The sequence below is a fragment of the Notamacropus eugenii genome, chromosome 4, assembly GCF_028372415.1.
Source record: "Notamacropus eugenii isolate mMacEug1 chromosome 4, mMacEug1.pri_v2, whole genome shotgun sequence".
Classification (NCBI taxonomy): Eukaryota; Metazoa; Chordata; class Mammalia; order Diprotodontia; family Macropodidae; genus Notamacropus; species Notamacropus eugenii.
Window position 1 is genome coordinate 473,028,391 of NC_092875.1, and position 26,633 is coordinate 473,055,023.

At 39.0% G+C, this 26,633-nt stretch overlaps 1 protein-coding gene and 1 long non-coding RNA gene across 3 annotated transcripts in view; one reads left to right on the plus strand and one right to left on the minus strand.

Annotated features, from left to right (window-relative positions):
* Window positions 1-26,633, plus strand: part of LOC140502099 (uncharacterized) — a 98,421-nt gene that overhangs the window by 10,681 nt on the left and 61,107 nt on the right. The window contains exon 2 of the long non-coding RNA XR_011966528.1: window positions 6,377-6,472. This is a non-coding gene — a long non-coding RNA (uncharacterized lncRNA). The remainder of the gene's footprint in view (window positions 1-6,376; window positions 6,473-26,633) is intronic.
* The window catches only part of DMGDH (dimethylglycine dehydrogenase), a 103,221-nt gene continuing 85,252 nt past the window's right edge, over window positions 8,665-26,633 (minus strand). For both annotated transcript variants that reach the window (XM_072606418.1, XM_072606417.1), the window contains 2 exons: window positions 25,350-25,484; window positions 8,665-10,049 (listed from right to left, as the gene is read on the minus strand). In XM_072606418.1, the coding sequence (XP_072462519.1) occupies window positions 9,834-10,049; window positions 25,350-25,484 (351 nt within the window). In that variant the 3' untranslated portion in view covers window positions 8,665-9,833. The remainder of the gene's footprint in view (window positions 10,050-25,349; window positions 25,485-26,633) is intronic.

Sequence of the window (26,633 nt, forward strand, 5' to 3'; positions counted from 1 at the left end):
TAGATGAATCTGACCACAAAATAAACAAGAAAGAAGTTAAGGAGGTGAATAGAATCTTAGAAAAGGTAGATATGGTAGACCTCTGGAGAAAACTGATTGAGGATAGAAAGGAATATACCTTTTTCTCAGTGGTACATGGCACCTTCACAAAAATTGACCATGTAGTAGGGCATAAAAACCTCACAATTCAATGCAGAAAGGCAGGAATATTAAATGCATCCTTTTCAGATCATGATGCAATAAAAATTACATGTAATAAAGAACTATAGAAAGATAGACTAAAAATTAATTGGGAACTAAATAATCCTAAAGAATGAGTGGGTCAGAGAACAAATCATAGAAATGATCAATAATTTCATCCAAGAGAATGACAATAATAAGACAACATACCAATACTTATGGGACATAGGCAAAGCAGTTGTTAGGGGAAGTTATATCTCTAAATGTTTACATGGATAAAATAGAGAAAGAAGAGATCAATGAGTTGGGCATGCAACTAAAAAAGCTAGAAAAAGAACAAATTTAATATCCCCAATTAAATACCAAATTTCAAATTCTGAATATCAAAGGAGTGATTTTAAAAATTGAAATTAAGAAAACTATTAAACTAACAAAACTTAGAGTTGGTTTTGTGGGGAAAAAAGTTAATAAAATAGATAAACCTTTAGTTAATTTGATTTAGAAAAGAAAACCAAATTACCAGTATCAAAACTGAAAACAGTGAATTCACCACCAATGAAGAGGAAATTAAAACAATAATTAGGACCTATTTTGCCCAACTGTATGCAAATAAATTTGACAATCTTAGTGAAGTGGAAGAATATTAACAAAAATATAAATTGCCCACATTGACAAAAAAGGAAATAAAATGCTTAACTCCATTTCTGAAAAAGAAATTGAATAAGCCATCAATGAACTCCCCAAGGAAAAAAATCTCCAGGGCCAGATGTATATATAAGTGAATTCTACCAAACATTTAAAGAACAACTAAATCCAATGCTATATAAACCATTTGGAAAATAGGCAAAGAAGGAATCCTACCAAATTCTTTCTATGATACAATTATGGTGATGATACCTAAACCAGAAAGAGCCAAAACAGAGGAAGGAAATTATAAACCAATTTCCCTAATAAATATAGATGCAAAAATTTTAAATAAAATATTAGCAAAGAGATTACAGCAATTTATCAAGGGGATAATGCACTATGACCAGGTAAGATTTATACCTGGAATGAAGAACTGGTTCAATATTAGGAAAACTGTCAGCATAACTGACCTTATAATGACAAAATTAACAAATCATACGATTATCTCAATAGATGCATAAAAAGCTTTTGATGAAATACAACACCCATTCCTATTAAAAAACATTAGAGAGCATGGGGATGAATAGAATTTTCCTCAGAATGATAAGTAGTATCTATCTAAAACCATCAGCAAGTATTATATGTAATGGGGATAAGCTAGAAGCATTTCAAATAAGATTGGGGGTGAAGCAAGGATGTCCATTACCACCACTGTTATTCAATATTGTACTAGAAATGTTAGCTTTAGCAATAAGATAAGAAAAAGAAATTGAAGGAATTAAAATAGGCAATGGGAAACAAAGTAGATGATATGATGGTATACTACTTGAAATAATTAACAGCTTTAGAGAAGTTGCAGGATATAAAATAAACCCACATAAACTACTGGCATTTCTATATATTCCTAACAAAGCCCAACAGCAAGAAATAGAGAAATTCCTTTTAAAGTAACTGCAGACAATATAAAATATTTGTCAGTCTACCTGCCAAAACAAACCCAGGAACTATATGAACACAATTGTAAAACACTTTTAATACAAATAAAGTCAGATCTAAATAATTGGAAAAAAACAGTTGCTCATGGGTAGGCTGAGCTAATACAATAAAAATAACATTCTGCCTAAATTAATTTTCATATTCAGTGCCATAGCAATAAAACTACCAAAAATTATTTTGTAGAGCTAGAAAAAATGTCAAAATTTATCTGGAGAACAAAAGTTCCAGAATATCAAGGGAAATAATGAAAAGAAATGCAAGAGAAGGGCGCCTAGCCATAACAGATCTAAAACTGCATTGCAAAGCAGCAATCATCAAAACTACTTAGTACTGGCTAAGAAACAGAGTGGTGGATCAATGGAATAGGTTACATACATGAGACTATTAGGGAGACTATCAGTGACTATAGTAACTTACCATCTGATAAACCCAAAGATTCCAGCTTTTGGGATAAAAACTCATTACTTAACAAAAACTGCAGGGAAAACTAGAAAATAGTATTGCAGAAACTAGGCATAGACCAACAACTTACACCATACACCAAGATAAAGTCAAAATGGGTACATGATTTAGACATAAAGGCTGATATGATAAGCAAATGAGGAGAGCTAGGAACAGTTTACCTGACAGATTTATGGAGAATGGAAGAATTTATGACCAAACAAGACATAGAGAACATTATGAAATGCAAAATGGGTCATTTGGATTACATTATTTTTTTTGCACAAACAAAGCCAACACAACAAAGATTGGAAGGGAAGAAAGCTGGGAAACAATTTTTATAACCAGTGTCTCTGATAAAGGGCTCATTTTACAAATATGTATAGAATTAAGCTGAATTTATTAGAATACAAGTCATTTCCCAATTGATAAGTGACCAAAAGATGAGAACAGGCAATTTTCAGAGGAAGAAATTAAAGCTATCTGTAGTTATGTGAAAAAATGCTGTAAATCACTACTGATTAGAGAAATACAAATTAAAACAATTCTGAGGTACCACATCACACCTATCAGATTAGTTAACATGACAAAACAGGAAAATGATAAATGTTAGAAAAGATATGAGAAAGTCAGAACACTAATGGAATGTTGGTGGAATTGTGAACTGATCCAGCCATTCTAGAGAGTAATATGGAACAATGCCAAAGGGCTATAAAACTTTCATACCCTTTAATCCAGCAATACCACTTCTAGGTCTTTACCCCCAAGAGATCATACAAATGGGAAAAGGACCCAAATGTACAAAAATATTTATAGCAGCTCTTTTTGTGGTGGCCAAGAATTTGTAATTGAGGGGATGCCCATCAGTTGTGGAATGGCTAAGCATGTTATGTACATGAATGTAATGGAATACTATTGTTCCATAAGAAATGATGAGCAGGAGGATTTCAGAAAAACCTGGACTTACATGAACCAATGCTGAGTGAAGAGAGCAGAACCAGGAGAACATTGGCACGCAGCAACAGTAACATCGTGGGATGACCAACTTTGATAGACCAGCTCTTCTCAGCAATGCAAGGATCTAAGACAATTCCAAGAGACTCATGATGGCAAAATGCTATCCACATCCAGGGAAAGAACTATGGAGTCTGAATGCAGATCAAAGCACACTATTTTCTCACTCTCTTTTTTAAATTTCTTCTTTCTTGTGCTTTTTCCCTTTGTTTCTAATTCTTCTTTACAATGTGGCTAATGTAAAAATCTGTTTAATATAATTGTACATGTATATCAGATTGCATGCTGTCTTAGGGAGGGGGTAGGAGAGGGAGGGGGAGAAAATGTAGAACTCGAAATCTTATAGAAGTGAATGTTGAAAACTAAATAATTTTTTTTAAAAGATGGGAAAGAGAGAGGAGAGAAATGTTGGAAAATATAAATTATATAAAAGCAAAAGATATCAATAAAAATGTACTTTTCTAAAATGGTGGTTAAGTTCACAGAATCTCAGATTTGGGAAGGCCCTCAAAATTTACTTGGTCTGATTCATATCTGAATAGGAATCCCTTCTACAATCTTGCTAACAGGTGATCATCCAGTTTCTATATAAGCAACTTATCATTCCCCACCTAGCTAACACACAAGTCTGTTTAACCTAAAATGAGACTAAAATAAAACATCATTTTGAATAATAAAAATGATAGAATTTACATAGCACTTTAAAATTTATAAAGCTCTTTAATATGTTAACTCATTTAGTGGTCCAACAACCCTATGAGGTAGGTGCTATTGATGGGGTTTGGACTCTGGGGGCCTCCTTGAACTCAACAAGACTCTCCCTAAACCCCTCCTCCCATCACCCTAGACTACCAGACCACCCCCAGATCCCTCTTATAGTCTTTTCTGTACATAAGTTTCACCTCGCCTCCATGAAAGTGCTCAGATTCAATCCAGCTTAGACTCTGTCTAGCTGAGATTCTATCTGGCCCGCTTGTGAGTATAAGCATTACAAATGCTTAGGCTGCTTAAGAGTCAACCCAATGTGGGGAATCTTTAATAAGCTTTGTTTTACTTTGGCTTTAAGAAGTCTTAAATTGAATTCATTTGAGCAGGACCTGGCATGTTGGTATTTTGGGGTCCCTGTTGAGGTTTGGGGTGAATTCAACTCAGGCCTTCTTCCAGCTAACGTATAACAAAGTTTATTAAAGGTTCTCCATATTGGGTTGACTCTTAAGAAACCTTGCCATTTGTGAGCTTGTATTGACAAGCAGGCCAGATAGAATCTCAGCTGGACAGAGTCTGGGTTGGATTGATTCTGAGTGCCTTCATGGAGGCAAGCTGGAACTTATATACAGAAAGTCCATGGGAAAGATCTAGAGGTGGTTTAGTAGTCTAGGAGAAGGGTCTAAGGAGGATCCTGTTGAGACTGGGGTAACTAGTAATGTAATCAAGGGTGGAAAACAGCTGGAGGCAATTGGGAGGTATCAGAGGATGCAAGGCTTGGGTGGGAAGCAGGTGGGGCAATCAAGAGGTAACAGACAACGGACGGTCAGGCTAGGTTTAGGGTAACAGATTGGAGTATGAAAGGCCAGACCAAGTGGGAAGATTCAAGGGGAGTTCAAGGAGGTTCCCAGAGTCTGAACCCCATCATCCCCAGCCTCCCAAACTTCAACAACTCCACCAGCATTATATCAGGGTCCCTGTCTTGCCGTCCTTCCAACATGGATCACTCCTATTTATTTTTAATTCTTTGTTACAATTTGGTGATTTTAAGATGAATTTTGTGAAGTGTTTTCATGAGCATATCTTTCATTATTTTGAGCAGTCTTTCATATTGTTAATAATTTCTTCTTTTTTAGAACTTCATTCATATTCTTTTTTAACTGGGTCTTGATCTAGGTATTTGTGCTAATTCCTTGTATATCTTAGATATCAAACTTTTTTCAGTGATATTTTATACAGTTATTATTTTCTATTTGACCTCATTAGCCTACCTACATTGTTCTTGTCCACGAAAAAGCTTTTCAATTTCATGTAACTTGTTAAAAGGTTTTTGCTGAGCCAGTCTCCAACCTGAGAGTAATCAGACAGCAGGCCAGAGACGAAGTGTAGCCATTCATGGTAGCCAATCAGGTAGCCATTTAATTAATTTGTCTCATTATGAGGAATAGATTTGCAAATTGGAAATTCTCCTGATCAGAATTTCACCTTGCTGTATTGAAGACAGAGATTATATATATAAATCAGTAGGGAAGGGAAGAGGGAAGGTAGATTACAAACAATTATTTCCAGGGTTTGAGTGGTTTCCCACAACAAAACCAGAAATGGAAGCCAATACAATTCTGGACTCCAGTCTTTGGGGGTTGTGACTTGGTGGGTCACAGGACCAGAGTTTTGTGAGGGGAACAGGTTCTACAGTCTGATTTGTTTCACTAAAGTTACACAGGCAGTGGCTGAGTGTTGTCAAGGTTTGATTGATCATTTCAAGCCAATTGTAAGCTTCTAACTCACAAGAGGCAATTCTGAAAAAAATCTAAATTATTAGTATAGCCATTATATCAATTATTATGAAAATCATAATTTCCTTTGCAAACTGAAATTATCTTTTTTATTTTGTGTAATTTATTCTATCTCTAGTTTGGTTATGAATTCTCTCCCTAGCTATAGCTGTGAAAGGTACTTACATTTTCTTCCAAGTTAGAAAAATATGATTAGACCCTGTAAATTTAGTCTTGAATGAACTGGAACTTATTCTGGCCTTAAGTGGTGAGATGCAGAACTAAAGCAATTTTTTTCTGTCAAACTGCTTTCCAGTTTTCCCAGAAGTTCCTGACAAATCCTTCCCCGAGAAGTTTACATTTGGGGGTTTATCAAACCCTGGGCTAATTAGTTTAGTGGTTTCTGATTCTTGCTTCTCTATTTTGTTTCACTGATCTACTTTTCTCTTTTTGAACTGGTATCAAAAATTTGATGATTGTTGCTATAAATAGCAATAATTTAAGTTTGGGGTAGCCCAATTCATTCTGATTTTTTCTTCTCTATTTGCCTTCATAGGGTCTTTTAAGGGTAGTTTTACAAGATCTAAGCAATTGTAACCTCTGATCACTATCTACTATTTGTTTGGTCCTCCAAATAGAGGAAAAGAAACTTCTCGGAAGGAGAGATAAGAACCAGCAAGAGAAAACCGTTATTTCTTCATAAGGAAAAGACTGAAGGCCACTCACTAACTATGGTAAGTTGTGGTTGATCTTATTCATGCCCCGTTATTTTAATGAATAGTTCAAGAAGGAAACAGGATCAAAACCTAGATGACCCCTGCAAACTGAGCACCATCCTTTGGCATCCCAGAATCTTAAAAGAAAATGCAAATCCTCGAATTCAAATTTGCAGCTAGCACGTTTCTTGTTCATTATATTTAAAGAAACTTTTCAAGAGGGGCTTTGATTCTACTCTGACAACACAAGGAGGTGGTCTTCTTAAGGTCCCTTACCAAGTGATATGGAAAGCATTTCTTTCACGTGAATACGATAAGAAATTATCTTATGTCTTCCCTCAAAGAACTTCACCATTGTGAACTTTCTTGGCTACCAGTCCCAGGCACTTCGGGGAATAGTTATCTAGAGAAAACTGTCTACAATGCATTGTGGTGAAGAGTAAAATTAAAAAGAACGTAAAAAGCCTATTACAGTGTAAGAATTCTGTGAAGTGTGACGTTTGGGCAGGATCGGCTGCTTTCCATTCTGATCCTTCTTTTTCCACGGGACTTTTCTGGCTTTTAATCTTTGGGGTTAGGGAGGTACCTTTAGCCCTCTCCAGGATGCACAGCTGCAAGTGTCTCATCTCCACAGGACTTTCTCTATCATGCTCCTGTGCCAGGCACATTTTCAGCTCCCTCTTATGGGGTGTCTTTCCCAATAGAAGGGAAGGGGCTGTCTTCTGTTTCTATTTCTATTCTAAGTGTTTAGTACTGTGTCTGGCACATAGTAAATGTTTAATAAGTACTTGTTGACTGACTGACTGACTGGCAGAGGACTGTCTCCTCTCTGGCCATTTTCTGGGTTGTTTGATTCAAGATGACCGTGTGGAGTTGACTTTTCCACTCCATCTTGGAGGATGCTGAAAGTCCAGCTCTCAATTTCATGATTTAAATATTTTGCCAATGCCTTCAATGGCTTCTGCTTGGACCTGGACTTCAGACCATGGGTCAGAGTGCATCTTTTCCAAATTGTATTTGGCAGCCGTTATGTCTGGCATGTCTAGTTTCTTTTGCTGGGCACCTGCCCCTAGGAATCAGCAATCACTGTAATGGAGCCACTGCTCATGAAATATTTGGTCTCACCACCTGAATAGGGATGCATAGGTATGTGAGCAGAGAAGATAGGTCCCAAAGGTCCCACTCTAAGTTGGCACATCCATCTGTTTCACAATAGCCTTGCTGAAGTACATCTGAGTAGGGGAGGAGAAGGTAAAGGATATTTGACCAGTTGCAAGGCCTGGTGGGCTTAGAGGGTAGGGGGTAGCACAGAGCAGTGGGACTGGGCATTGTCTTTTCTGTTCTTTAAAGTCTTTTCTAACTAAAAATCCTAAGAATCCTGGGTAATTTTGTCACTACCATCCTAGCACCAACTCAAGTTGGGGAAAGTATAAGATAGGAAAAGGTATTATCTTGGGGTGCTTTGGACAATTGTAAAGTTGCTCTCCAATTAAGAAATGTGATATCTTTCGATGTCCACTTCCCTCCTCATCCTTCTCCAATCTCAATCACAAGTTTTAGGACATCATTGCTGTTGTTGCAAGATAACTGAATTATGCACTTTTTACCAGGTCTTCTTCCTGGATTCCTCATGCACAGCATTCATTTGCAGTCTCTGTGTCTTTCAGCTGTCACACACACCTGGGATGCATTACCATTGGTTAAGGAGTATCCTTCCATATGCTCTCTTTATTTGTTCCCCAAGATTATACAATGCTGCTTGTTTAAAGGGATTCCAAAGAACATCTACAGCACTCTGAGAGGACAGTGCTGGAAGCACAGAGAAAGTCTGCTAGTCCATTAGAGCATAGACTGATTTAATTATCTTTGTGTCTTGGTCAAAGGAGGTACTCAATGAATGGTTATTTACTGAGAATAAGAGTGGCATTTAGTATTCATTCTTGGTCAAAAATCATTCAGAAAGCTGGCATGCTAATTCCCAGAAAAAGCACACTCTGTAAAAGTTGCAGCAGGTGGTAAAGATCCTAGATGTAGGAGAGAGCCTATGTGATGACTGCTAGGTAAGAAACATGTGCTAAGATGGAGGCTGTGTCTTCACTTTCCCCATGTAATGGTCTGTCCAAGAAAAGGGATGGGTTTGAGATTATGAATACTGTATTTCACAACACATCTGATATTGACAACTTTTTCATGTTTCTGAAACATACAAATTAAGAAGTGCTGTAATAGTTTATTCTTACTATAGTTTTTTTTTATGTTTTCTTTAATAACTAGCAAATGTGTTTGAGCAAAAAGCATACATTCCACTGGTTGGTTATAAACAGTGTCACCTTTAAGAAAAGGAATATTTCGGATTGGTTCAGCCAAGTAGACCCAAATCATTTCTGAAAGTCGAACAAAGAATTATTTCCAAATGGATTTCTCGCTGTGCATAACGCTAAGTGCAGCCCTGTCAGCTTTTATACTTTATTTTGACCTGCTTTGTAAAATGATATTCAGAACAGCTCAGTGTGATGTCAACTTCCATTAATTCTTTCTTCAATGATAGGTATTCATTATTCAAGCTGTGTTTCCACTGGCACAATCTATTTATGCTTCAGTTTCTTTGCTGAAGGCTTGGAAGGAACAATTCCTAGGGAAGACTATGTTCTTTCTTTGCAATTTTTCTCCTAAAACGACCTTCCAAAAGGACAATAACAATGTCTGAGTTGTTTCCAAGGCAGATATTGTGAAAACATTTAACGTTTCTTACACTTGAACAGATCTGTCCTTAAACTAGTCAAGTACTAAACCAGTTAAGATGTATTTAAGATTATTTCCATTGTGAGCATTTTCAACAATTGCTTATTTGGATCATCTGAGGTTCCCAGTAAAGGACACCTCACAAAAATAACGTTCTTGTTCGTTTTAATTTGAGTCATGAACAGAATTATTCTCTCACTGATTTATAAACATAAAAAAATACAAGTTTGTAAAACTACTTGTCTTTTAACAGTTATGGTGATTACATGTTAGAAAAAACAGCTTTTGGGGATCTTTGTGCTACATGATACAATGCTTAAGAAATAAATTGTCCTTCACTCATAAGCTTTTGATTTGAAAGGACAGTGTAAATCACTTATTTGAAATTCTGTCTTTAAAAAAAAGAAAAAAAAAACAGCTGAGAGGAAGGGAAGTGAAAGAAAAGGGAACAAGTATTAGAATGAACCTAAATCTGGATTTGGTTAATTTTGAAGTTGATTCATTAGTGGAATTTGGAAAAGAAAACATTCCTCAGGAGAACTACAGTGATTCATAATCCTGAGAGCAGTCACATAGTCACACAATTTGTAAAGGAGCTGTAAAACGACTAAGGGTAGTTTTTCTTCCTCCTTTTCTTTCAGACTTGACTATTCCCAGCCTTTTTCTGAAGCCGAACTCTACTTGGCTCAGTCAAAACCAGTGGTTCTTGTATGATGGTTGCTGGGTAATTTTTGCCCAGCAGTTCAACCTCTACTCTCTGTCCCACTTTACTGAGCTCCATGGGGACATAAGCGAAAGCCAGACTCTTCTGAATGCTGTAACTGTAGCTTCCAGAGGTGGTGTTGCCAACAACCTGAAAGACAAAGGAAATGATCCTCACCATCCGCATCACTCATTTGTGCATGATCATTTATGTACTAAAGTGTATTTTCCATTTGTCCTTGATGATGGGAAACCACTCTAAGTGTAATATAGTGAGTGGAAAACCATTCACACATTTATACTGTGCTGCTCCATTGATATAGCATTCTATTCAAATCATGGCGCACTCTGGCCTCAGACAAATGGCTACACTTTTCTGGGAAGGAAACAAGTATAAGTAAATATATACTCTGTGCCAGGTACTGTACTAAGAACTTTACATTTGATCTGGGCCTCAGTTTCCTCTACTGCAAAATGAAGGGAGTTTACTAGATAATGACTTAGATAACCTCCAACTCTTCATAACTGTGACTACAGGAATAACTGATATTCTTATAGGGCTAGTCAAACAAAGTTCAAGCTTCTGAAACTCACAATAACTTACATGTTATTTTTCTTCTATGGGTCTCAATTTCCTCATAGCTTTTAATAATAGTAACCATTCCACTTTCTAGTCTGTTTTTCTTGCTACTTCCATCTTCTGACACCTACGAAAATATGATTGTCTTCAGAACCCATGTACCCCTCCCTAACCCCAGTGGTCCAAGACAATCATTAGATATACTTCTGGCTCCAGAAACTTCCTCTGCCTCTCTGTCTCTAAGGATCACTCTATCCAGGTGTCTCACCCAATCCAGTTTCTCCTGGAAGTTATCTACCCTACAGATCATACCCCCTTTTTTCTCAAGGAATTCAGTATCTGGCTTTTTCTTCAACTCATCCCTTGCCCTTATACTTGGAAACTTTAACATACACGTTGCTGTTCCCTCAAACACCCTGACCTTCCAATTCCTCATTTGATTCAGCTTCTATTACCTGCCTCTTTGCTCTACCTCATCTACCCATAGGGAAGATCAGTCACACCTTTGAACTCACCGTCACCCACAAGTGTTCCACAGCCATGATCAAGGTACTATATCCCACTAAGAAATCTTGCCATTCCATCTCTCTCGATGCCTTGTTCCTTTTAAATCTTTTCTTCTTCCTTACTGTGACCTCCAATCCCTCCACACCGCAGGCTAGCCACCCCTCCCCCATCATCTGTGCTCTGGCTTCACATTTCTTCCTTGCCAGTCTTGACAGTTCAGTGTTACACTGCTCTCCATTGCTGTGTCCCTTACTCCCTTGACCTATCATTGCTTTGCCAATCCCAGTCCTGCCTCACAACCTAGGTGTCCTCCTGGATTCCTCACTCACTATAAACTCACATATCTGATCTGTTGCCAAGTCCTATCATTTCTACCTCAGCAACATTTCTCTTATAGTGTTTCCTTCTCTCTGCTCATGTGGCTGCCACTGTCTCATGTCTGAACTATTGCAGTAGCCTCTTGATAATTCTCTGTGCCTCCCATCCTTCCTCATTCCAGTCCATCTTCCACTAAGCTGCCAAAGAGATCTTCCTAAAAGCTCAAGTCTGATCATGTCACCCCTTCCCAATTTCATAAATATCAATGGCTTCCTATTACTTCTAGGATCACATATAAAATCTCGTTTGGCTGCTGAAGCCCCTACAAACTGGTCTCTCCCTACCTCTCCAGTCTTCTCTCACTCGTTATTCTCTTCCATACATTCTATGATCGAGTGGCATTAGCCTTCTGAATATCTCCCAGCTGTTTTACTGGTTGTCTCCCATGTTTGGAGGGCTGTCACACCTTGTTGCCAAATCCTGACTTCTTTCAACACTCAACTAAAAGCCTGCTCTCTTCAAGAAAACTTTTGTAGTTCCCACCCTCATGCCCCAGTGCTAGTACTTTCCCTCTGAGATTTCTTGCCATTTATATGTGTATATATATGTACATTTATATGCATACATATGTAAATACATATAAACATACATATGTATAGAGATACACACACATATATATATGTTTGTATCTTGGATGTGCATAGTTATTTATCTTTCTCCTGAATTAGAATATGAGCAGAGATCATGTTTTTGCCCTTTTTTGTATCTTTAATGCTTAGCACAGTGCCTTGATCATAGTAAGTCCTTGACTGATTGATGGACACAACCCTGCTAACTGGGCTTACTACACACTCATGTTATATAACCCCAACTAGGTCCTCACTGCAACAAGGTAATAATTTTACTCTTCCCTATTGGACTCTATTTTTTTCACCAAAGAAAGTGTTGCCAGATTTTACTTCCTTTCTCAGGTCTCCCCCCATCCTCTCAGGAAGACCTCACTTCATACTTTATTGAGGAAATAAAGATCCTTCACACTGAACTATATCATCTCCCCTACCAGACATTTCAAAACCTCTTCATATCATCTTCATTTTTATCTCTGTTACTCCAGTCTCTGATGAAGAGGTTGCCCTTCTCCTCACCGAGATGAAGACATCCACATGTACCCTTGACCACATCCTTCAAAGTCTCTTGGCAAATTGCTTTCCCAATCATATTTCTATCTAATCTTCAATATCTGTCTACTAGCTTCTTCTCTTCTGCCTGTAATCTCTCCTCCCTTAAAAAGTCCCCTCACTTGACCCAAACACCTCCTCAAACTGTCTTCATACAACTCTCCTTCATTTCAAAGACAAACACTCCTGAGAACTTTATAGTATTGACTTCTTAACCTTATCACCCCATTTAAACCACTCTCTTAGATGTTACCAATAATCTCTTTATTTTCAAGGCCAAAGACCTCTCTGAGGCATTTAATACTTGACCACCCCCTCTTTTCCTGGATTCTTCCTCTTCTCTGGGTTTTCATGACTAACACTCTCTCTTGGTCCTATTCCAACCTGACTGGCCACTCCTTATCTTTTTAGATTATTATCCTTGATCCACACTCTAAGAGTGGGTGGAACCCAAAGTTCTGTCCTTGACCCTCTTTTCTCTCTCCACACTCTCTCTTTATAGTCCTGTCACTTCCCATGGGCTTAATATCATCGACTCCTAAATATTGATATCTGGCCATGCTTTCTTTCCTGAGCTCCAGAACTTCACTTTCTATTGAATAATTCAAACTGGAGATTCTGGAGACTTCTCAAACTCATCATGTCCTAAATAGGACTCCTTATCTTTCCTCCCAAGCCTATCCTTTTCTCTTAACTTACTTATTTCAGTCAAAGCACCACCATTCTTCCATGCACCTAGACTCTCAACCTCCAAGTCATCCTCACCTCTTCAGTCCCCCCACATATCTGGTCAGTTTTGGCTTTACCTCCACAATATCTCTCACACCTGTCCCTTTTCTCTACTCACATAGCTACTATCCTAGTTATGACCCTTGTCATCTGTCACCTGGAATATTACAATAACATCCCAGTTGGTCACCATGCTTCAAGTCTCTCTCCTCTCTAATCTATACTCCTTATTGTAGCTGTCAATGTGATATTCCAGAAGCACAGATCTGACCATATCACTCTTGCTCTATAAACTTCAATGGCTACCCATGGCTTTTAGCATCAAATATAAACTCCTCCTTCTAGTATATAAAGCCCTACACTACCTAATCCCAGCCTATCTTTCCTGTTGCAGTATGTTTTAATCTCTTTCACACACTCAAAAGTCCAAGCAGACTGATCAACTCCTTTCCCTCATATATGACATTCCTCCAAGTTGTTGTGTTGTTGTTGTGTTTGTCCTTCATTCTGGAAGAGGACTATGACATCAAGATGATGACATGACTTGCAGTTGAGTGAGGGAGGGCTGTACAAGGTCACCAAGCTTTTATACTGTCTGACTCATATGCTTGGAATAGACTTTGTCTTCATCTCCATCTCTCAGAATTCATAGCTTCCCTCAAAGCTAAGCTCAGATGCCACTCCTCCAAGAAGGCCTTTACTAATCCCACACGCTGTTAATGCCTCCTCCCCAACACTACTCAAAAAACCTTACCTTGTATTTAATTTGTATATACACATGTCTACTGGCATGTTGGTAAATGTTTAACAATTGTCTCTCTCAGAAAAAAAAAGAATGCCTTTAAGTTCAATCTGCATTATTAGCATTTTTCTCCATTGCTTTTATTGGGCTAGACAGTCAACAAAATAATAAATCACGCTCTGATTTGGGGCATTTGCTGATTTTCAAAATGTAAATGGTTACACTGAAAATTTAACAATCAGCTCTCTAGAGCAGGGAGGAGCTGCCTCCAGCACACCCTTGTACTTATGTGTGTACATATTGTCTCTCATAGCTGAATAAATCCAAGTTTATAAACTTGGGACACTGGAAGAATGATGATGCTTTTTAAAAGCAATAGGGAAATGTATAAATAGGGAGAAAGATAATGAGTCCTGTGGACTTTGAGATGTTTCCTGGACCTCTGGTTTGAAATGTTCAATAGGCATTTGTTGATTGGAGAGTGAAGCTTCACAGACTAGAATATGAATCAGGGAATCAGCAGCTTAGAGAAGATAATTAAATCCAGGAGCTAATGAGGTCACAAAAGAGAGAAAACAAGGAAAAATGATGACAGTGATAACATTAATAGCATTTGTAGAGTACCTTAAGGTTTGCGAAGTACTTTACAAATATAATCTCATTTTATCCTCATAACCCTGGGACACAGGTACTATTATTATCTCCAGTTTACAGATGAAGACACTGAGACTGAAGAGGTTAAGTGACTTCGCCAGCGTCACATAGCTAGGAAATGTTTGAGATAGATTTAAACTCAGGTCTTCTTGATTCTAAGTTCAGCCCTCTATCCTCTGCACCACCTAGCTACCTGTAAGGACAGAACTTTGGGAAGCACTCGTAGCTATGATATACATAGTGAGCCAGCAAAGGAGACTGAGAAGAAAATAGGTAGGAAAAGCAGGAAAGTAGTTTCATGAAAACCCAGTATCTAGAAGGGGGTCATCTCCAGTCATCCTGGCAGATGTCTGGCCACTAGACCCAGATGGCTCCGGAGGAGAAAGTGAGGCTCATGACTTCACACAACCCCCTCCCTTCAATTCACTGCAAGTCATGGCATCATGTTCCTGAGGTCATGGTTCTCTTTGAGAACAAAGAGCAAACAACACCAAGGATCTAGGAGGAGAGAATGATCAATAAAATGATCAATAACGTCAAATGCAGCAGAGAAGTCAAGAAGGATGAGGATTGAGAAAAGACTTGGCAACGAAGGCATCATTGGTAACTTTGGAGAGAGTGATGTCAAAAGCAAAGAGTTAAGAAATGAGTGAGAGGAAGGGAAGTAGAGGCAAATAATACAAATAGTGTTTTCTGAGTTTGACTCAAAGAGGGAAAAGAAATATAGGGTAATAATATGAAGATATTTTTTTTAATGGATGAGAGGCACTTGGGCAAGTCTGAAGGCAATAGTGAAGGAAATAGCAGCTGAAGAGCAGTTGAAAATTAGAGAAAAAGAGGGCTTAATTCAGAGGGCAATCTTCTGAAGAGGATGGGAGAAGGAAGGATCACTATAAAAAGAGGCTGGTCTTGGTAAAGAGAAGGGCCATGTTCTAGGAGAATGAAAGGATGAAAGAGAGGGAGATGAAGTTAAAGGGCTTTGATATGCAGAGGAGGGCAGTGAGCAGCCTCCATTTTTCAATAGAGTAAGAAGTGAGGTTTACAAGGGAGCAGCCAGGGAGGAGTGGGGTGTGAAATCTGAAGAAGAGAATGGAAGGTTTGGAATGGTATGTATGTGTGTGAGGGGAAGGAGTGAGATAGGAAATCCGTTAAGGAGGAATGAAAAGGACAGCCTTGCTGCAGTGAGAGCCCAATTGAAGTCAGATAACCTAAATTAGCAGCTTACCTCCAGGTGCCATTGTTAGGTGACTGCCTACAATTCTGTTCAATAGCATGTGAGTCGGAGAAGAGGAGGAAAGATGGTGGTAGTAAACCAGGGATGGTATCCAGCAATGGATGATCAATGGTACTATGAGTGTATGAAGGATTTCAAAGGACATTTGTTAACTATAAAGTAGAAATTGGAAAGGGAAGAAAGTGAAATTAAAGCAGGAGCAATAGCCCAAGAAATTACTTAGGATGATGAAGAATAAGATTCGAAGGAAGAAGGCACAGGGAGAGATGGAACAATAGGAGGTTATAGTCAGAACAAGGAGATGAGACTGGAGTGAGGCCTGGAAGATGGGCAGAATTTGGATCTGCAGAGAAAACAGGAAAGAGCATTCCAGGGCTGGTAACAGCATGAACATGCAATTAAACTATGTATGGATCTGTTTCAGCATGAGGTCCCCCTATACTAATATCCACCAATTAGTAGATAATTTCCTAGAGAATTACATGAGGCAGACAGAGCTTAAGTGATTTGCCCCAGGTCATACTTTTGCCTAAGGTCAAGGTAATAGCCCTCAAAGGCAGGATTTAAACCTAGATCTTTCCGATTCTGCTTCTGACCCTCCAGACATCAGCTTAGGTAATAATCACATGGTTTCTATAAAGAAATTAATGGAATTACAACTAAAATGGCAGAAAAAAAATGAAGTCTAGGAAAAAAAAGTCTAGGAAAGCAAACCAGAAAAGATGAGATGAGGATATATGTGTGTGGTCATATATGAGAGGTCAAAGGCAACTAATAAAAAGTGGTCATAAGAAAATAATATCTGAAGTGAACATGCAAATAGAATGAATGGAATAGATAAATAGATAAAATGAAGCAAGAAGAAGGGGTTAGTCCAGAAAGCTAATGTATGCATGGTGAAGTTTGGAATAAATACCACTAGACAGAAAACAATTTTAAGGCAAAAAAGAATAAAAATAAGAGAAAAAATAATATAAAATGTATTAAAATAAAAGATAAAAGATAATATAAGAAGGAAAAGAAATATTGTCTGAAAATATTCTTTTCCATAAAATCATAGAAATTAAAAGAAGGAATTAAAGAAGAAAACAGGGGCAGGTAGATGGTACAGTAGATACAGTATAAGTCTTGAAGTCAGGAGGACCTCAGTTCAAATCTGACCTCAGATACTTACTAACTGTGTGACCCTGAGCAAGTCACTTAACCCTGATTTCCTGAGAAATAGAGAGAGAAGAAAATAGAATGCAGTCTTCCTTTAAATGTTTTTATTGTGTGCCTTCAACATTGTATCTAAACAATGGAGAACCACTCAGATCTCTCAGTGAAGGCCTCATATCTATCAGCAAACAATTCTAATAGATCATTTCTAGCCTTTCAGACATTAACACAAATTTTATCATTATGTATTGACTCCTAGTTTTTTAAACCTTGGCTTAGTAATTATCTGTTTCAAACCTATAGTCAGGAGGCACCATGATGATTCTTGATCTAGTTAGGGAGAAAAAATAGCTGATATAAAGAAGCGAGTGATACCACAGAGTCAGCCAAGGGGTTGCTGGGATGATACATGCCATTTAAACACTTTTTCTTCCAGACTACTAGAGATTATAAGTGAGAGCTCTAACAAATGTGCATCAGCAAGTTCCATCTGAAGTATAATCATACTTTTTGATCCTGGTTCCCCCAGAAACCTTTGTTTCATTTATACCTGTGCTAGAGGGATCTGTGTCTGGGTCACAATGGGGAGTGAGCTTCCCTCACTATCATGTACATAGTTCACCTAGCTAAATCAGAATGAAGTTTAGGAGAATCAGGATGTTCCAAAGTAAGAAAATTTTAGCAGGTAACTTGGTCCATCCTCTGCCTCTAGCCAGGTTCATCTAAACCAGTGGGTCAACTTAAAAAGAAACAGAGCCCATTAAACCACCCATAAGGATCCCTTCAGGTTGCATGCTGACTTAGAAGTTCTGACCATTCTCATTTGGACTTTTCCTCCCCTGCCCCACAGCCTGTTTGCTCTGGAGATGCCTCTGCCCTTTCATCCCCCTCTGTCAGGTGGTGAGTTCCTGGCCTGAAGGAATGGCCCAGACCACCATCCTCACTTTTCTCCTTCCTCCTGGTCCCCATGTAAATACCACTCTTCCTCCCTTCCCAGCCACACCTCAACCTCTACTATGTTCCAGCTTCCTTATATTTGCTATCTTCCTCAATTAGATTGTAAGCACACTGAGGGTAGGGACTATTTTTTTGCTTGTACTTCAATTCTCAGTGTTTAGCACAGTTTCTGGCACAAAGTAAATTCCCAATAAATGTTCTCTGAATCTCTATTTATCCCCAAAATCATATTCGAAAGTCTGCAAGCATTTTTAGCCATTGGTAACATTTCCCTGCTCCTTCCCACATTTCTGCTGACCTAGTGTTGGGCATTAGTATGGTAATAACCTAGAAAAGTATAGTAATAACCTAGAAACATATAGTATAGTAATAACCTAGAAAAGCACACCATTTGTGCCATTATTTTTTTTTACCTCAAAATACTTAGTGGCTTTTGGCTGATATCCTTTAACCAAGGTTTCATTTGTTTCAGATCTTAGTGGTCCCAGACTAATTTACATGTCTGGTTAATTTCATTTGTAAAAATCTTTAGGGAAAGAGAATTCTCGGCCTAAATCTTAACTTGGGCTTTCTAACCACTTCCAGATTCAATTAAATCCATTCCCTCTCCATCCTCAGTGGATTTGGAGACCATCCCCCTCGCTCCTTTTACGATTGCCCTTCATATACTTTAACATAGCTGTGGAGCTGAGTGTCAGCCTTCTCCTCTCCAATCTGAATAATTTCAATTCATTAACCTTTCCTCCAAGGCCCCATTTCCCGGACCTTTAATCATCTTAGTTACTCTCCTTTGGATGTTCTCAGAATTCTCCATATTTCCCTTGAGTTATAGAACTGAAATGACTGGTTTGGGAAAATTGTGTGAAAAGAGTAGAAAGGGCATGGGACTAGGAGGTAAGAGACTTCGGTTTTAGCTTTGCCACCAGCCAATCAGCCAGTCAATAAGCATTTGTTAACCACTTACTATGTGCCAGGCATTGTGCTAAACACTAGGGACAAAAAGGAAGGAAAAGACGGTCCCTGCCCTTGGAAAAGTTCAAAATATAATGAGGGGAAAAAACATGCAAACAATTGTGTACAGATAAGCTCTTTACAGAATGAATAGGAAATAATCCACAGAGGGAAGGCACTAGAATTAAGAGGGAATGGGAAAGACCAGAAGGTGGGATTTTAGCTGAGACTTGAGGGAAGGGAGAGAAGCCCAGAAGTGGAGATGAGGAGGAATAACATTCCAGGCATGGAGGAGGAGCCCAGAGATAAGAGCAGCTTGTTTAGGAAACAACGAGACCAGCGTCACTGTATCAAACAGTATGTGTAGAGTTGTAAAGGGTAAGAAAATTGGGAAGACAGAGGAGGACCAGCTTTGGTGATCAGTCGTTTTTCAGTTGTGTCCGACTCTTCATGACCCCATTTGGGGTTTTCTTGACAATCAATGACGTGGTTTGCCATTCCCTCCTCCAACTTGTTTTATAACCGAGGAAACCGAGGCAAATAGGGGATTTGCCCAGGGTCACACAGCTAGTAAGTGTCTGAGGCCAGATTTGAACTCAGGAAAATGAGTCTTCCTGACTCCAGGCCTGGTACTATGGAGCTACCTAGTTGCCCAGGACTAGGTTATGGTTTAGTGTTTAAAACCACTGAACAGAGAATTTGGGTTTTGATCCTGGAGATGAGAGGGAGCCAGAGGATTTTACTGAGTAAAGGGGTATGTGTGTGTGTGTGTGTGTGTGTGTGTGTGTGTGTGTGTGTGTGTGTGTGTGTGTGTGACATGGTAGGACCAACACTTTAGCAAAATCACTTTGGCAGTTCTTAGCTATGTAACAGTTCTCTACATGACCCAGACCAATTACGTTAAGTCTTCTGAGCCTCTGTTTCTTCACACATAAAAGAAGGAATTTAGATTAGATGCTATTTGAGATTCCAGATCTAAACTCTATGATTTTAGAAGTGGTGATCTTACTTGAATGAATGTGGTAGCCTTCTAGTCAAGGCAATTGAAAGAGGTAATTTGATTTCATAGGCTCACAGATTTAGAGTTGGAAGGTATCTTGGGAGCCAACATCTAAGATCTGCCTTAGACACTTACTAGCTGTGTGCCCTGGGCAAGTCACTTAACTCCAATGACGTACAAAAAAAGCCTACTATCCATTATACCACACGAACTGTTAGTGTGACTTGAGGGGTTCCCACTGTCCTATTTCTTCTTCACTAAGATGTTTGATGAAAGAACCCAGTTTCTAAATGGAAAGTTGCCTGCATACTACTTATTAATGGGGGAGAAAATCTCCTCAGGCACAGGTGTATAACCAGAGTTGTGAGTTAAGAATAAATGACATCCAGAGCGTGCAATTTAAACACAAGTTGCTATACGCAGGATGATATGTATTGACAAAAGAAACCAAACTGAAAAAAGCTGATTTAAAATTCCTAATAATCCTGATATCTCATTTAAATCATATCACATAGGTATTTGCATATCTCCGAGGATAATTTTTGGTCTACCTAGAGCTTGGTGTGGAAATTCTCTTGACACAAGCTGATGCCAATCACTCCGTCAACAACCTCATATTAAGAACCTACCATTGTCTGCCAAGCACTGTGCTATGTTAGGGATATACAAAGACAAAAATGAATCCCTCTTTGCCCATAAAAACCTTACCTTATTTGTGGTTGTTTAGTCATTTTCAATCACATCTGACTCTTTGTGACCCCTTTTGAGGTTTTCTTGACAAAGATACAGAATTGATTTGCCATTTCCTTCTCTGGCTCATTTTACAGATGAGGAAACTGAGACAAACAAGGTTGAATGACTTGCCCAGAGTCACACAGCTGATAAGTGAGTCTGGATTTGAATTCAGATCTTCCTTACTCTAGGCCCAGTGCTCTACCCTAGTGGGCCAACTAGCTGCCCATACTTTAGTAATAAATAGTTGTCTGAGGCAAATAGGTGGTAAGTGACTTAACAAAGGGAACTCACATATCACACTTCCTTTAGCGATTGTATCTACCATACCTCAGTATGATAAGATACCTAGTCCATCCATGAACAAAATGAAAAAATCTTACCAAAAAGCAGAATAGGAAGGAGCCTTAGAGGTCATCTTTCCAAGAGCCTTGATTTTAAAATAAGAAACTTGAAATGCTAAGCAGAGGAAGTGACTTGTCTAAGGTCACACCACAGCTAGGAAATAACAAACTGGGATTTCAGTTCAGTAATCATTTCCCAAGTACCTATTACTCAGAAGAAATTGATTTGATCTGAAGAGGATGACCAGGCTAGACTTGCCTTTTTTGGAAAGACCTTGCCCTTTCCCTGTGTTCTCGAACTGATTAAATCAACAGATAGTAACTGAGATGTCCTGCAGGCATCCCAAACTCAACACATTTCAAAGAGAGCTCATCTTCTCCACCTTAGTCCCCATCCTTCAAATCTTTACAAACTTTTCTTTTTCTGTTCAGAGCAGTAGCCATCTTTCTACTCAACCAGGTTTACCACCTCAAGTCCTCAGCTTCCCACTCTCCCTCATCCCACATCCATTTCCAATCCATAACGTCTCCTGCCTCTCTCCTCTCCACTTAGCCCTTCATCACCTCTCCAAGAGTCCCCTCATTGGTTTCTCTGCCTCAAGCCTCTTGACCTCTCCAATCCATCTTCTACATAGCAGCCAAAGGGATCTTACTAAAGCACAGGTTGGACTAACTCACTCCCCTGCTCAGTGAAATCCAGTGGCTCCCTATTCATTACCTCCAATACCAAATACAAACTCCTCTATCTGACATTTAAAATCCTTCCCAACCTGCATCCAACCTTTTTCCGCAGCCTTATTCATACACTCTTCAGTTGATTCAATCTGCTCTTGCTTTCCTCATATCCCATATGAATATCTTTCCCTATAACTGGAATGCACTCTCTCTTCACTTTCACCTCTTAGAATTTTTAGGTCAAATCTCAGCTCAAACATCATCTCCTAAGTGAGGTAATTCCTGACTCCCTCAGCTGCTAAGTGCCTCCCCCCAAGAAAGTTGCCTAATATTTAGGTAGGCGGCACAGCGAGAGAGTGACGACCCTACAGTCAGGAAGACTCCTCTTGATGAATTCAAATCTGACCTCAGACACTTGCCAGCTGTGTGACCCTGGGCAAGTTACTTCACCACATTTGTCTCAATTTCCTCATGTGGAAATTGAGCTGAAGAAGGAAATGGCAAAATACTCCAGTATCGTTACTAAGAAAACCCCAGATAGGGTCACGAGGAGTTGGGCATTACTGAAAAGACTGAACGACAACAACCAGGGCCTAGCACCATGTTTGGTACGTAGTAAGCTCTACATCAATTCCTGTAATAGATGTAAACTTATATAAGCTATGAAACTATAGACCAGCCAATGACAAATAGGGAATGTAGTGCCCCCTCCCATCCCCTCCACCCTATTCCCCACCCCTCCTCCCCTAATATGATGTATGTTCCCGAACTCTGTCCCTGAACTCAAAATTCTTGTACACTGGCTTGTTTTGTGTGATCTAGGAATGCTTCATAGGAGATAAAGAACTGTATCTGGGTTTTGATGTTCTTCCTCAGGTATTCCTAAAATACTGTGTTCCCTCTACAGTTTTCCTGATATTAATCTTATCTGGGGACATATTCTCCTCCCTCTCTTCCTTCCACCCTCCCTTCCTCTCTCACTCCTTCTCTCTCTCTTTCTCTCTCTCTCTCTCTTTCTCACACACACACCCACACACACACCCACACACATACACACACACACACACTTTCTCTCTGTCTCTGAATCTCTCTCTCTTCCTCTCTGTCTCTCTCTCCCTCCCTCCTCTCTTTTTCTCTGACTCTCTCTGTCCCCCACCTCCTCCCTGTTTCTCTGTGTGTGTCTATCTCTTTCATGTACACACAGAGTCCTTAGACAATAAGTTCCTTGAGGGCTCAGACTATCTTTTATTGTTCGTATTTATATCCTCAGTTCTTACCATAGGCTGATATGCAGTAAGAACTTTAAAAAAGTAAATGATTAGGATTATTATAGTCAGGGAGGAGCAGGGGTGGGAAGGCACTGGCAAGTACAAAAATCAATTCCTTGTATGGGTACACTAGTTTGACTCGAACAGAGGAGACTAAGTTCAGCACTAGAGAGGTGATAGCACTGCTAGACCCTCCTCTGGTCACAGCCAAACTAAAGCATTGTGTTCACTTTGGGGTGCCATATTTTAGGAAGGGCACTGAAATGCTAGAGAGGGTCCAGAGGAGTCAGTCAGGTTGGTAAAGGGCAGTAATATCATATCATGTGAAGATTAGTTGAAGGAAATGGGGGCATTTAGCCTGAAGAATAAAAGACTTGTAGGAGGAGTGGGACATACTGTTTCTTCATGTATCTGAAGGGTTATCCCTTGAAAGAGGAACTAGACTTGTTCTATTTGGTTCAAGAGGACAGAATTAGGAGAAGTGAGTCAAAATCGCAAAGTGAGTCATATTGCATTAACAAATTCACCTATAATTAAAGCTATCCAGAAGGAGAATGTGCTACTTTTGGAGGGAGTAGGTCCTTCTCTCTGGAAAGCCTCAAGCAAAAGTACTTGTGGTGACAATTGTCAAAGGATCCTCAGTCAGGGATGACTTGGCTGTTGAGGTGTGCTCTTAGACTCTGCGAGTCTGTGAATAGAGTGCCTGATCTGGAGTTGGAGGACTGAGTTTGACATCTCATACTGCTGTTAAGCTGTATGACCTTGAGACTTGACTTAACCCTAATAATCTGTATGATTTTGATACTTCCCCCTGGTATGCCTTATTTTCCTCATCTACCAAGGTTAGAATAGGTGATCTCGAAGGTTTCTCAGAACTCTCAATCCTATAGTCTTAGTGAATACCAGTCAGGGAGGAGATAAATAAATACAGCTATAGGGTATAGGAGTCTGGAGTAAGAAACTCACAGATATTCGAATATTCACTTTTAGTCAATCATACTTTGAGTCTAGACACTCCAAGAAAGTGAGATCACTGAGATTTTCCAACATTAACTTTAAAAAAATGTTCTTGAAAAAAGATAACTGTCTGCCCACTGCCCACCCTGTAATCTGCAAAAAGGGAGTGCCAGATGTAAATAATCCAAGGTGAAAATAATGTCATTTCAATACTTCCACTGAAATAATGTATTTGAGCTTCACTCCTCCCTCTAAGAATCAGTTTTCTGTTGCCCAAAGCTACCTACCCCACAGACATCTCCAAGTATTTTGTAAACCTTAAAGCTCTCTAGGATTGAGTTGCTATGGAAACAAGCTGTTACATTACTTTCACAAGTTTTATTCCAAATTTTGTATTTTTATGCACTAAGATAAGAATTATGAGAGGCAGTATGGAATAGTGGATAGAAAGACAGTCTTAGAACTATGTAGACCTGGGTTCACATTCTACCCTGACACATGCTGGGTAAGTCACTTACTTCTCAGTACTCTGGGCACCTCTCTGCCAATAAATTACAGAGAAAGCTGTATTGGTAGGGAAGGGAAGGGAAGGAGAAAGCTCTCTCATCCAGGTGCTTCCTATACCAGTGAAATCCCACGTCTAATCCTTATCCTTATGAAATTGCCCTCATCCAACTGTTCCTTATCCCAAATCTAATCCCTATTCTTATGATAAGAATTGTGCCCATCCAAGTGTTCCCTCTACCCATGAAATCCCAAATCTGGTCCTATCTTTGGGATGACAATTGTCTCCTTCTGAAGGATCAGGCATAAAGTAAAATACCAAATTCATGAGATTTCATCCTCTTTCCACTGGGAAATTTCACTTTCTGCTTCAAATTTTCCCATCAAACAAAGTACAAGATTTGTGAGCCAGTCAATAAACGTTTATTGAGGGCCAAGATTCCTACTTGCCAAGTACTGTACTAAACTCTGGGGATTTGGATTCAGAGGGCCTAGTTTTGAATCTCTGATCTACCTTTTGCTACCTGTGTATCATTAAACTTTTCTCTATCTGTGTTTTCTCATCAGTAAGAGGAAGGGTCAGTCTAGACAACCTTCAAAATTCTGTCCAGCTCTCAATGTTTTCTGACAGTTTATATTGTCGGATATAGAAGGGGTAGACAACTGGGAACTATTCAGCCTTTCCAACAGACCTTTCTGTCCTGTACATTTTAGTCATCGCCTTTGTTTCCTTTAATCAAGGCATGTGGTGTTCCAGAGTTTCCTGAATTATTATTATCATTTTCCATTTTCATCTGAGTTCAGTTCTTTTCTGTGTCTTTGCATGTCAGTCCCTAAATTATATGCCTGCTCCCCAATTGTGCACCGTTTCCCATGAAGGAGGACAGCACAACCTTAAATTAAAATTGCTTGAAACACAGTTGGTTTCTGAGTTCTTTGTCACATGCTGTATACAGGACTTACCTTGCCATCATGCCAGACGCTTTCATTTCCCTCTGGATCCACATGATCTGTCTCCAAGGTGAGGTAGACCAATCTCCGTTTCAGCCCCTTTTCTTTCATCTGTTTCAGTGCTTGCTTTCCTATGAAGTCTGCTGGCTGCAAGAATGCCAGATAATGATGATAAATGATTGTTCGGGCACTGTGACAAGGTTATCGATGCAAGCATTTAAATTTGTCTTTATGATTTTCTCGCCAATTGAACATTAAATAAAAATACAGATTAAATCAAAAGGCTGGGCAAATATTTCTCGGTCTTAAAATGACATTATCAGCCACTTTTCCCTCTCAAGAACTATTAGAGTCAGGTATACTAATTTGCAGTGACAATTCTGCCAGCACTACAGAAAACAGGAAAACATGTCATTGTCCCGTGCTTGGGAGGTATGGTGGTGACCCTGAAGCCTAATGTGTTTTGTATTTCCAGCTTACAGAGTTGGATATTTTTGCTTAAGTTTCATCTTATTTCCCATCTGTATTAAGCAGATCATTAAGAATTCACTCTCTTAAAAGAATTCAAGAATAAATTGATTTTCAATAAACTACCTTGAAAAACTCTTCTAAACAACGGTCCCTCATGATTTCTTCTGTTGTGTTAGTACACAGATCGTCACTGTAATATTCGAAATTGAGTCAGAGCCCAGAGTGGAAAATAAGAAGTGAGAGATGGCTTTCCTGTATGAAAAGCTCTTAAAAAGAGTGTAAAGGAAAGTGTTTAGCATGGCTCAGGATAAGAGCTTGGAGAAGATATTCCTACCCCATCAGTTTGCAGAAGTGGCAAGCCCAGCAAGTGTTGTACATAGTATGTGTCTTCAGACTTTTTTGATGTATTGATCAGTTCTGCTGATTTTCCCTCTTTTTACCTTTAAAATATTTAAAGTATTATTTTTATATGCTATGCTCTCTAGGAGAGAAATGGAGCAATATCGGGGGAAATTATGATAATGTAAGGAAATCAAAATACATCAGTAAAAACTTTATTTCCAAAGAAGAATTGGATTAAAATCTCAGTTCTGTGATTGACTTGACTTACATGGCCTTGAAGAGTCAGTGCATCAAAAAAGCCTGAAGATACATGCCGTGCATAGCACTTTGTATACAATACTCCATCTGCAGAGGTTCTTAATTTTGTATTGTGTATGTGTGTGTGTGTGTGTGTGTGTGTGTGTGTGTGTGTAACATCAATAGAATTGGTTTCTTTTGCTATTCTGCGTAATTTATTTGGGGTCTCTAAAAGCATTATTCTAA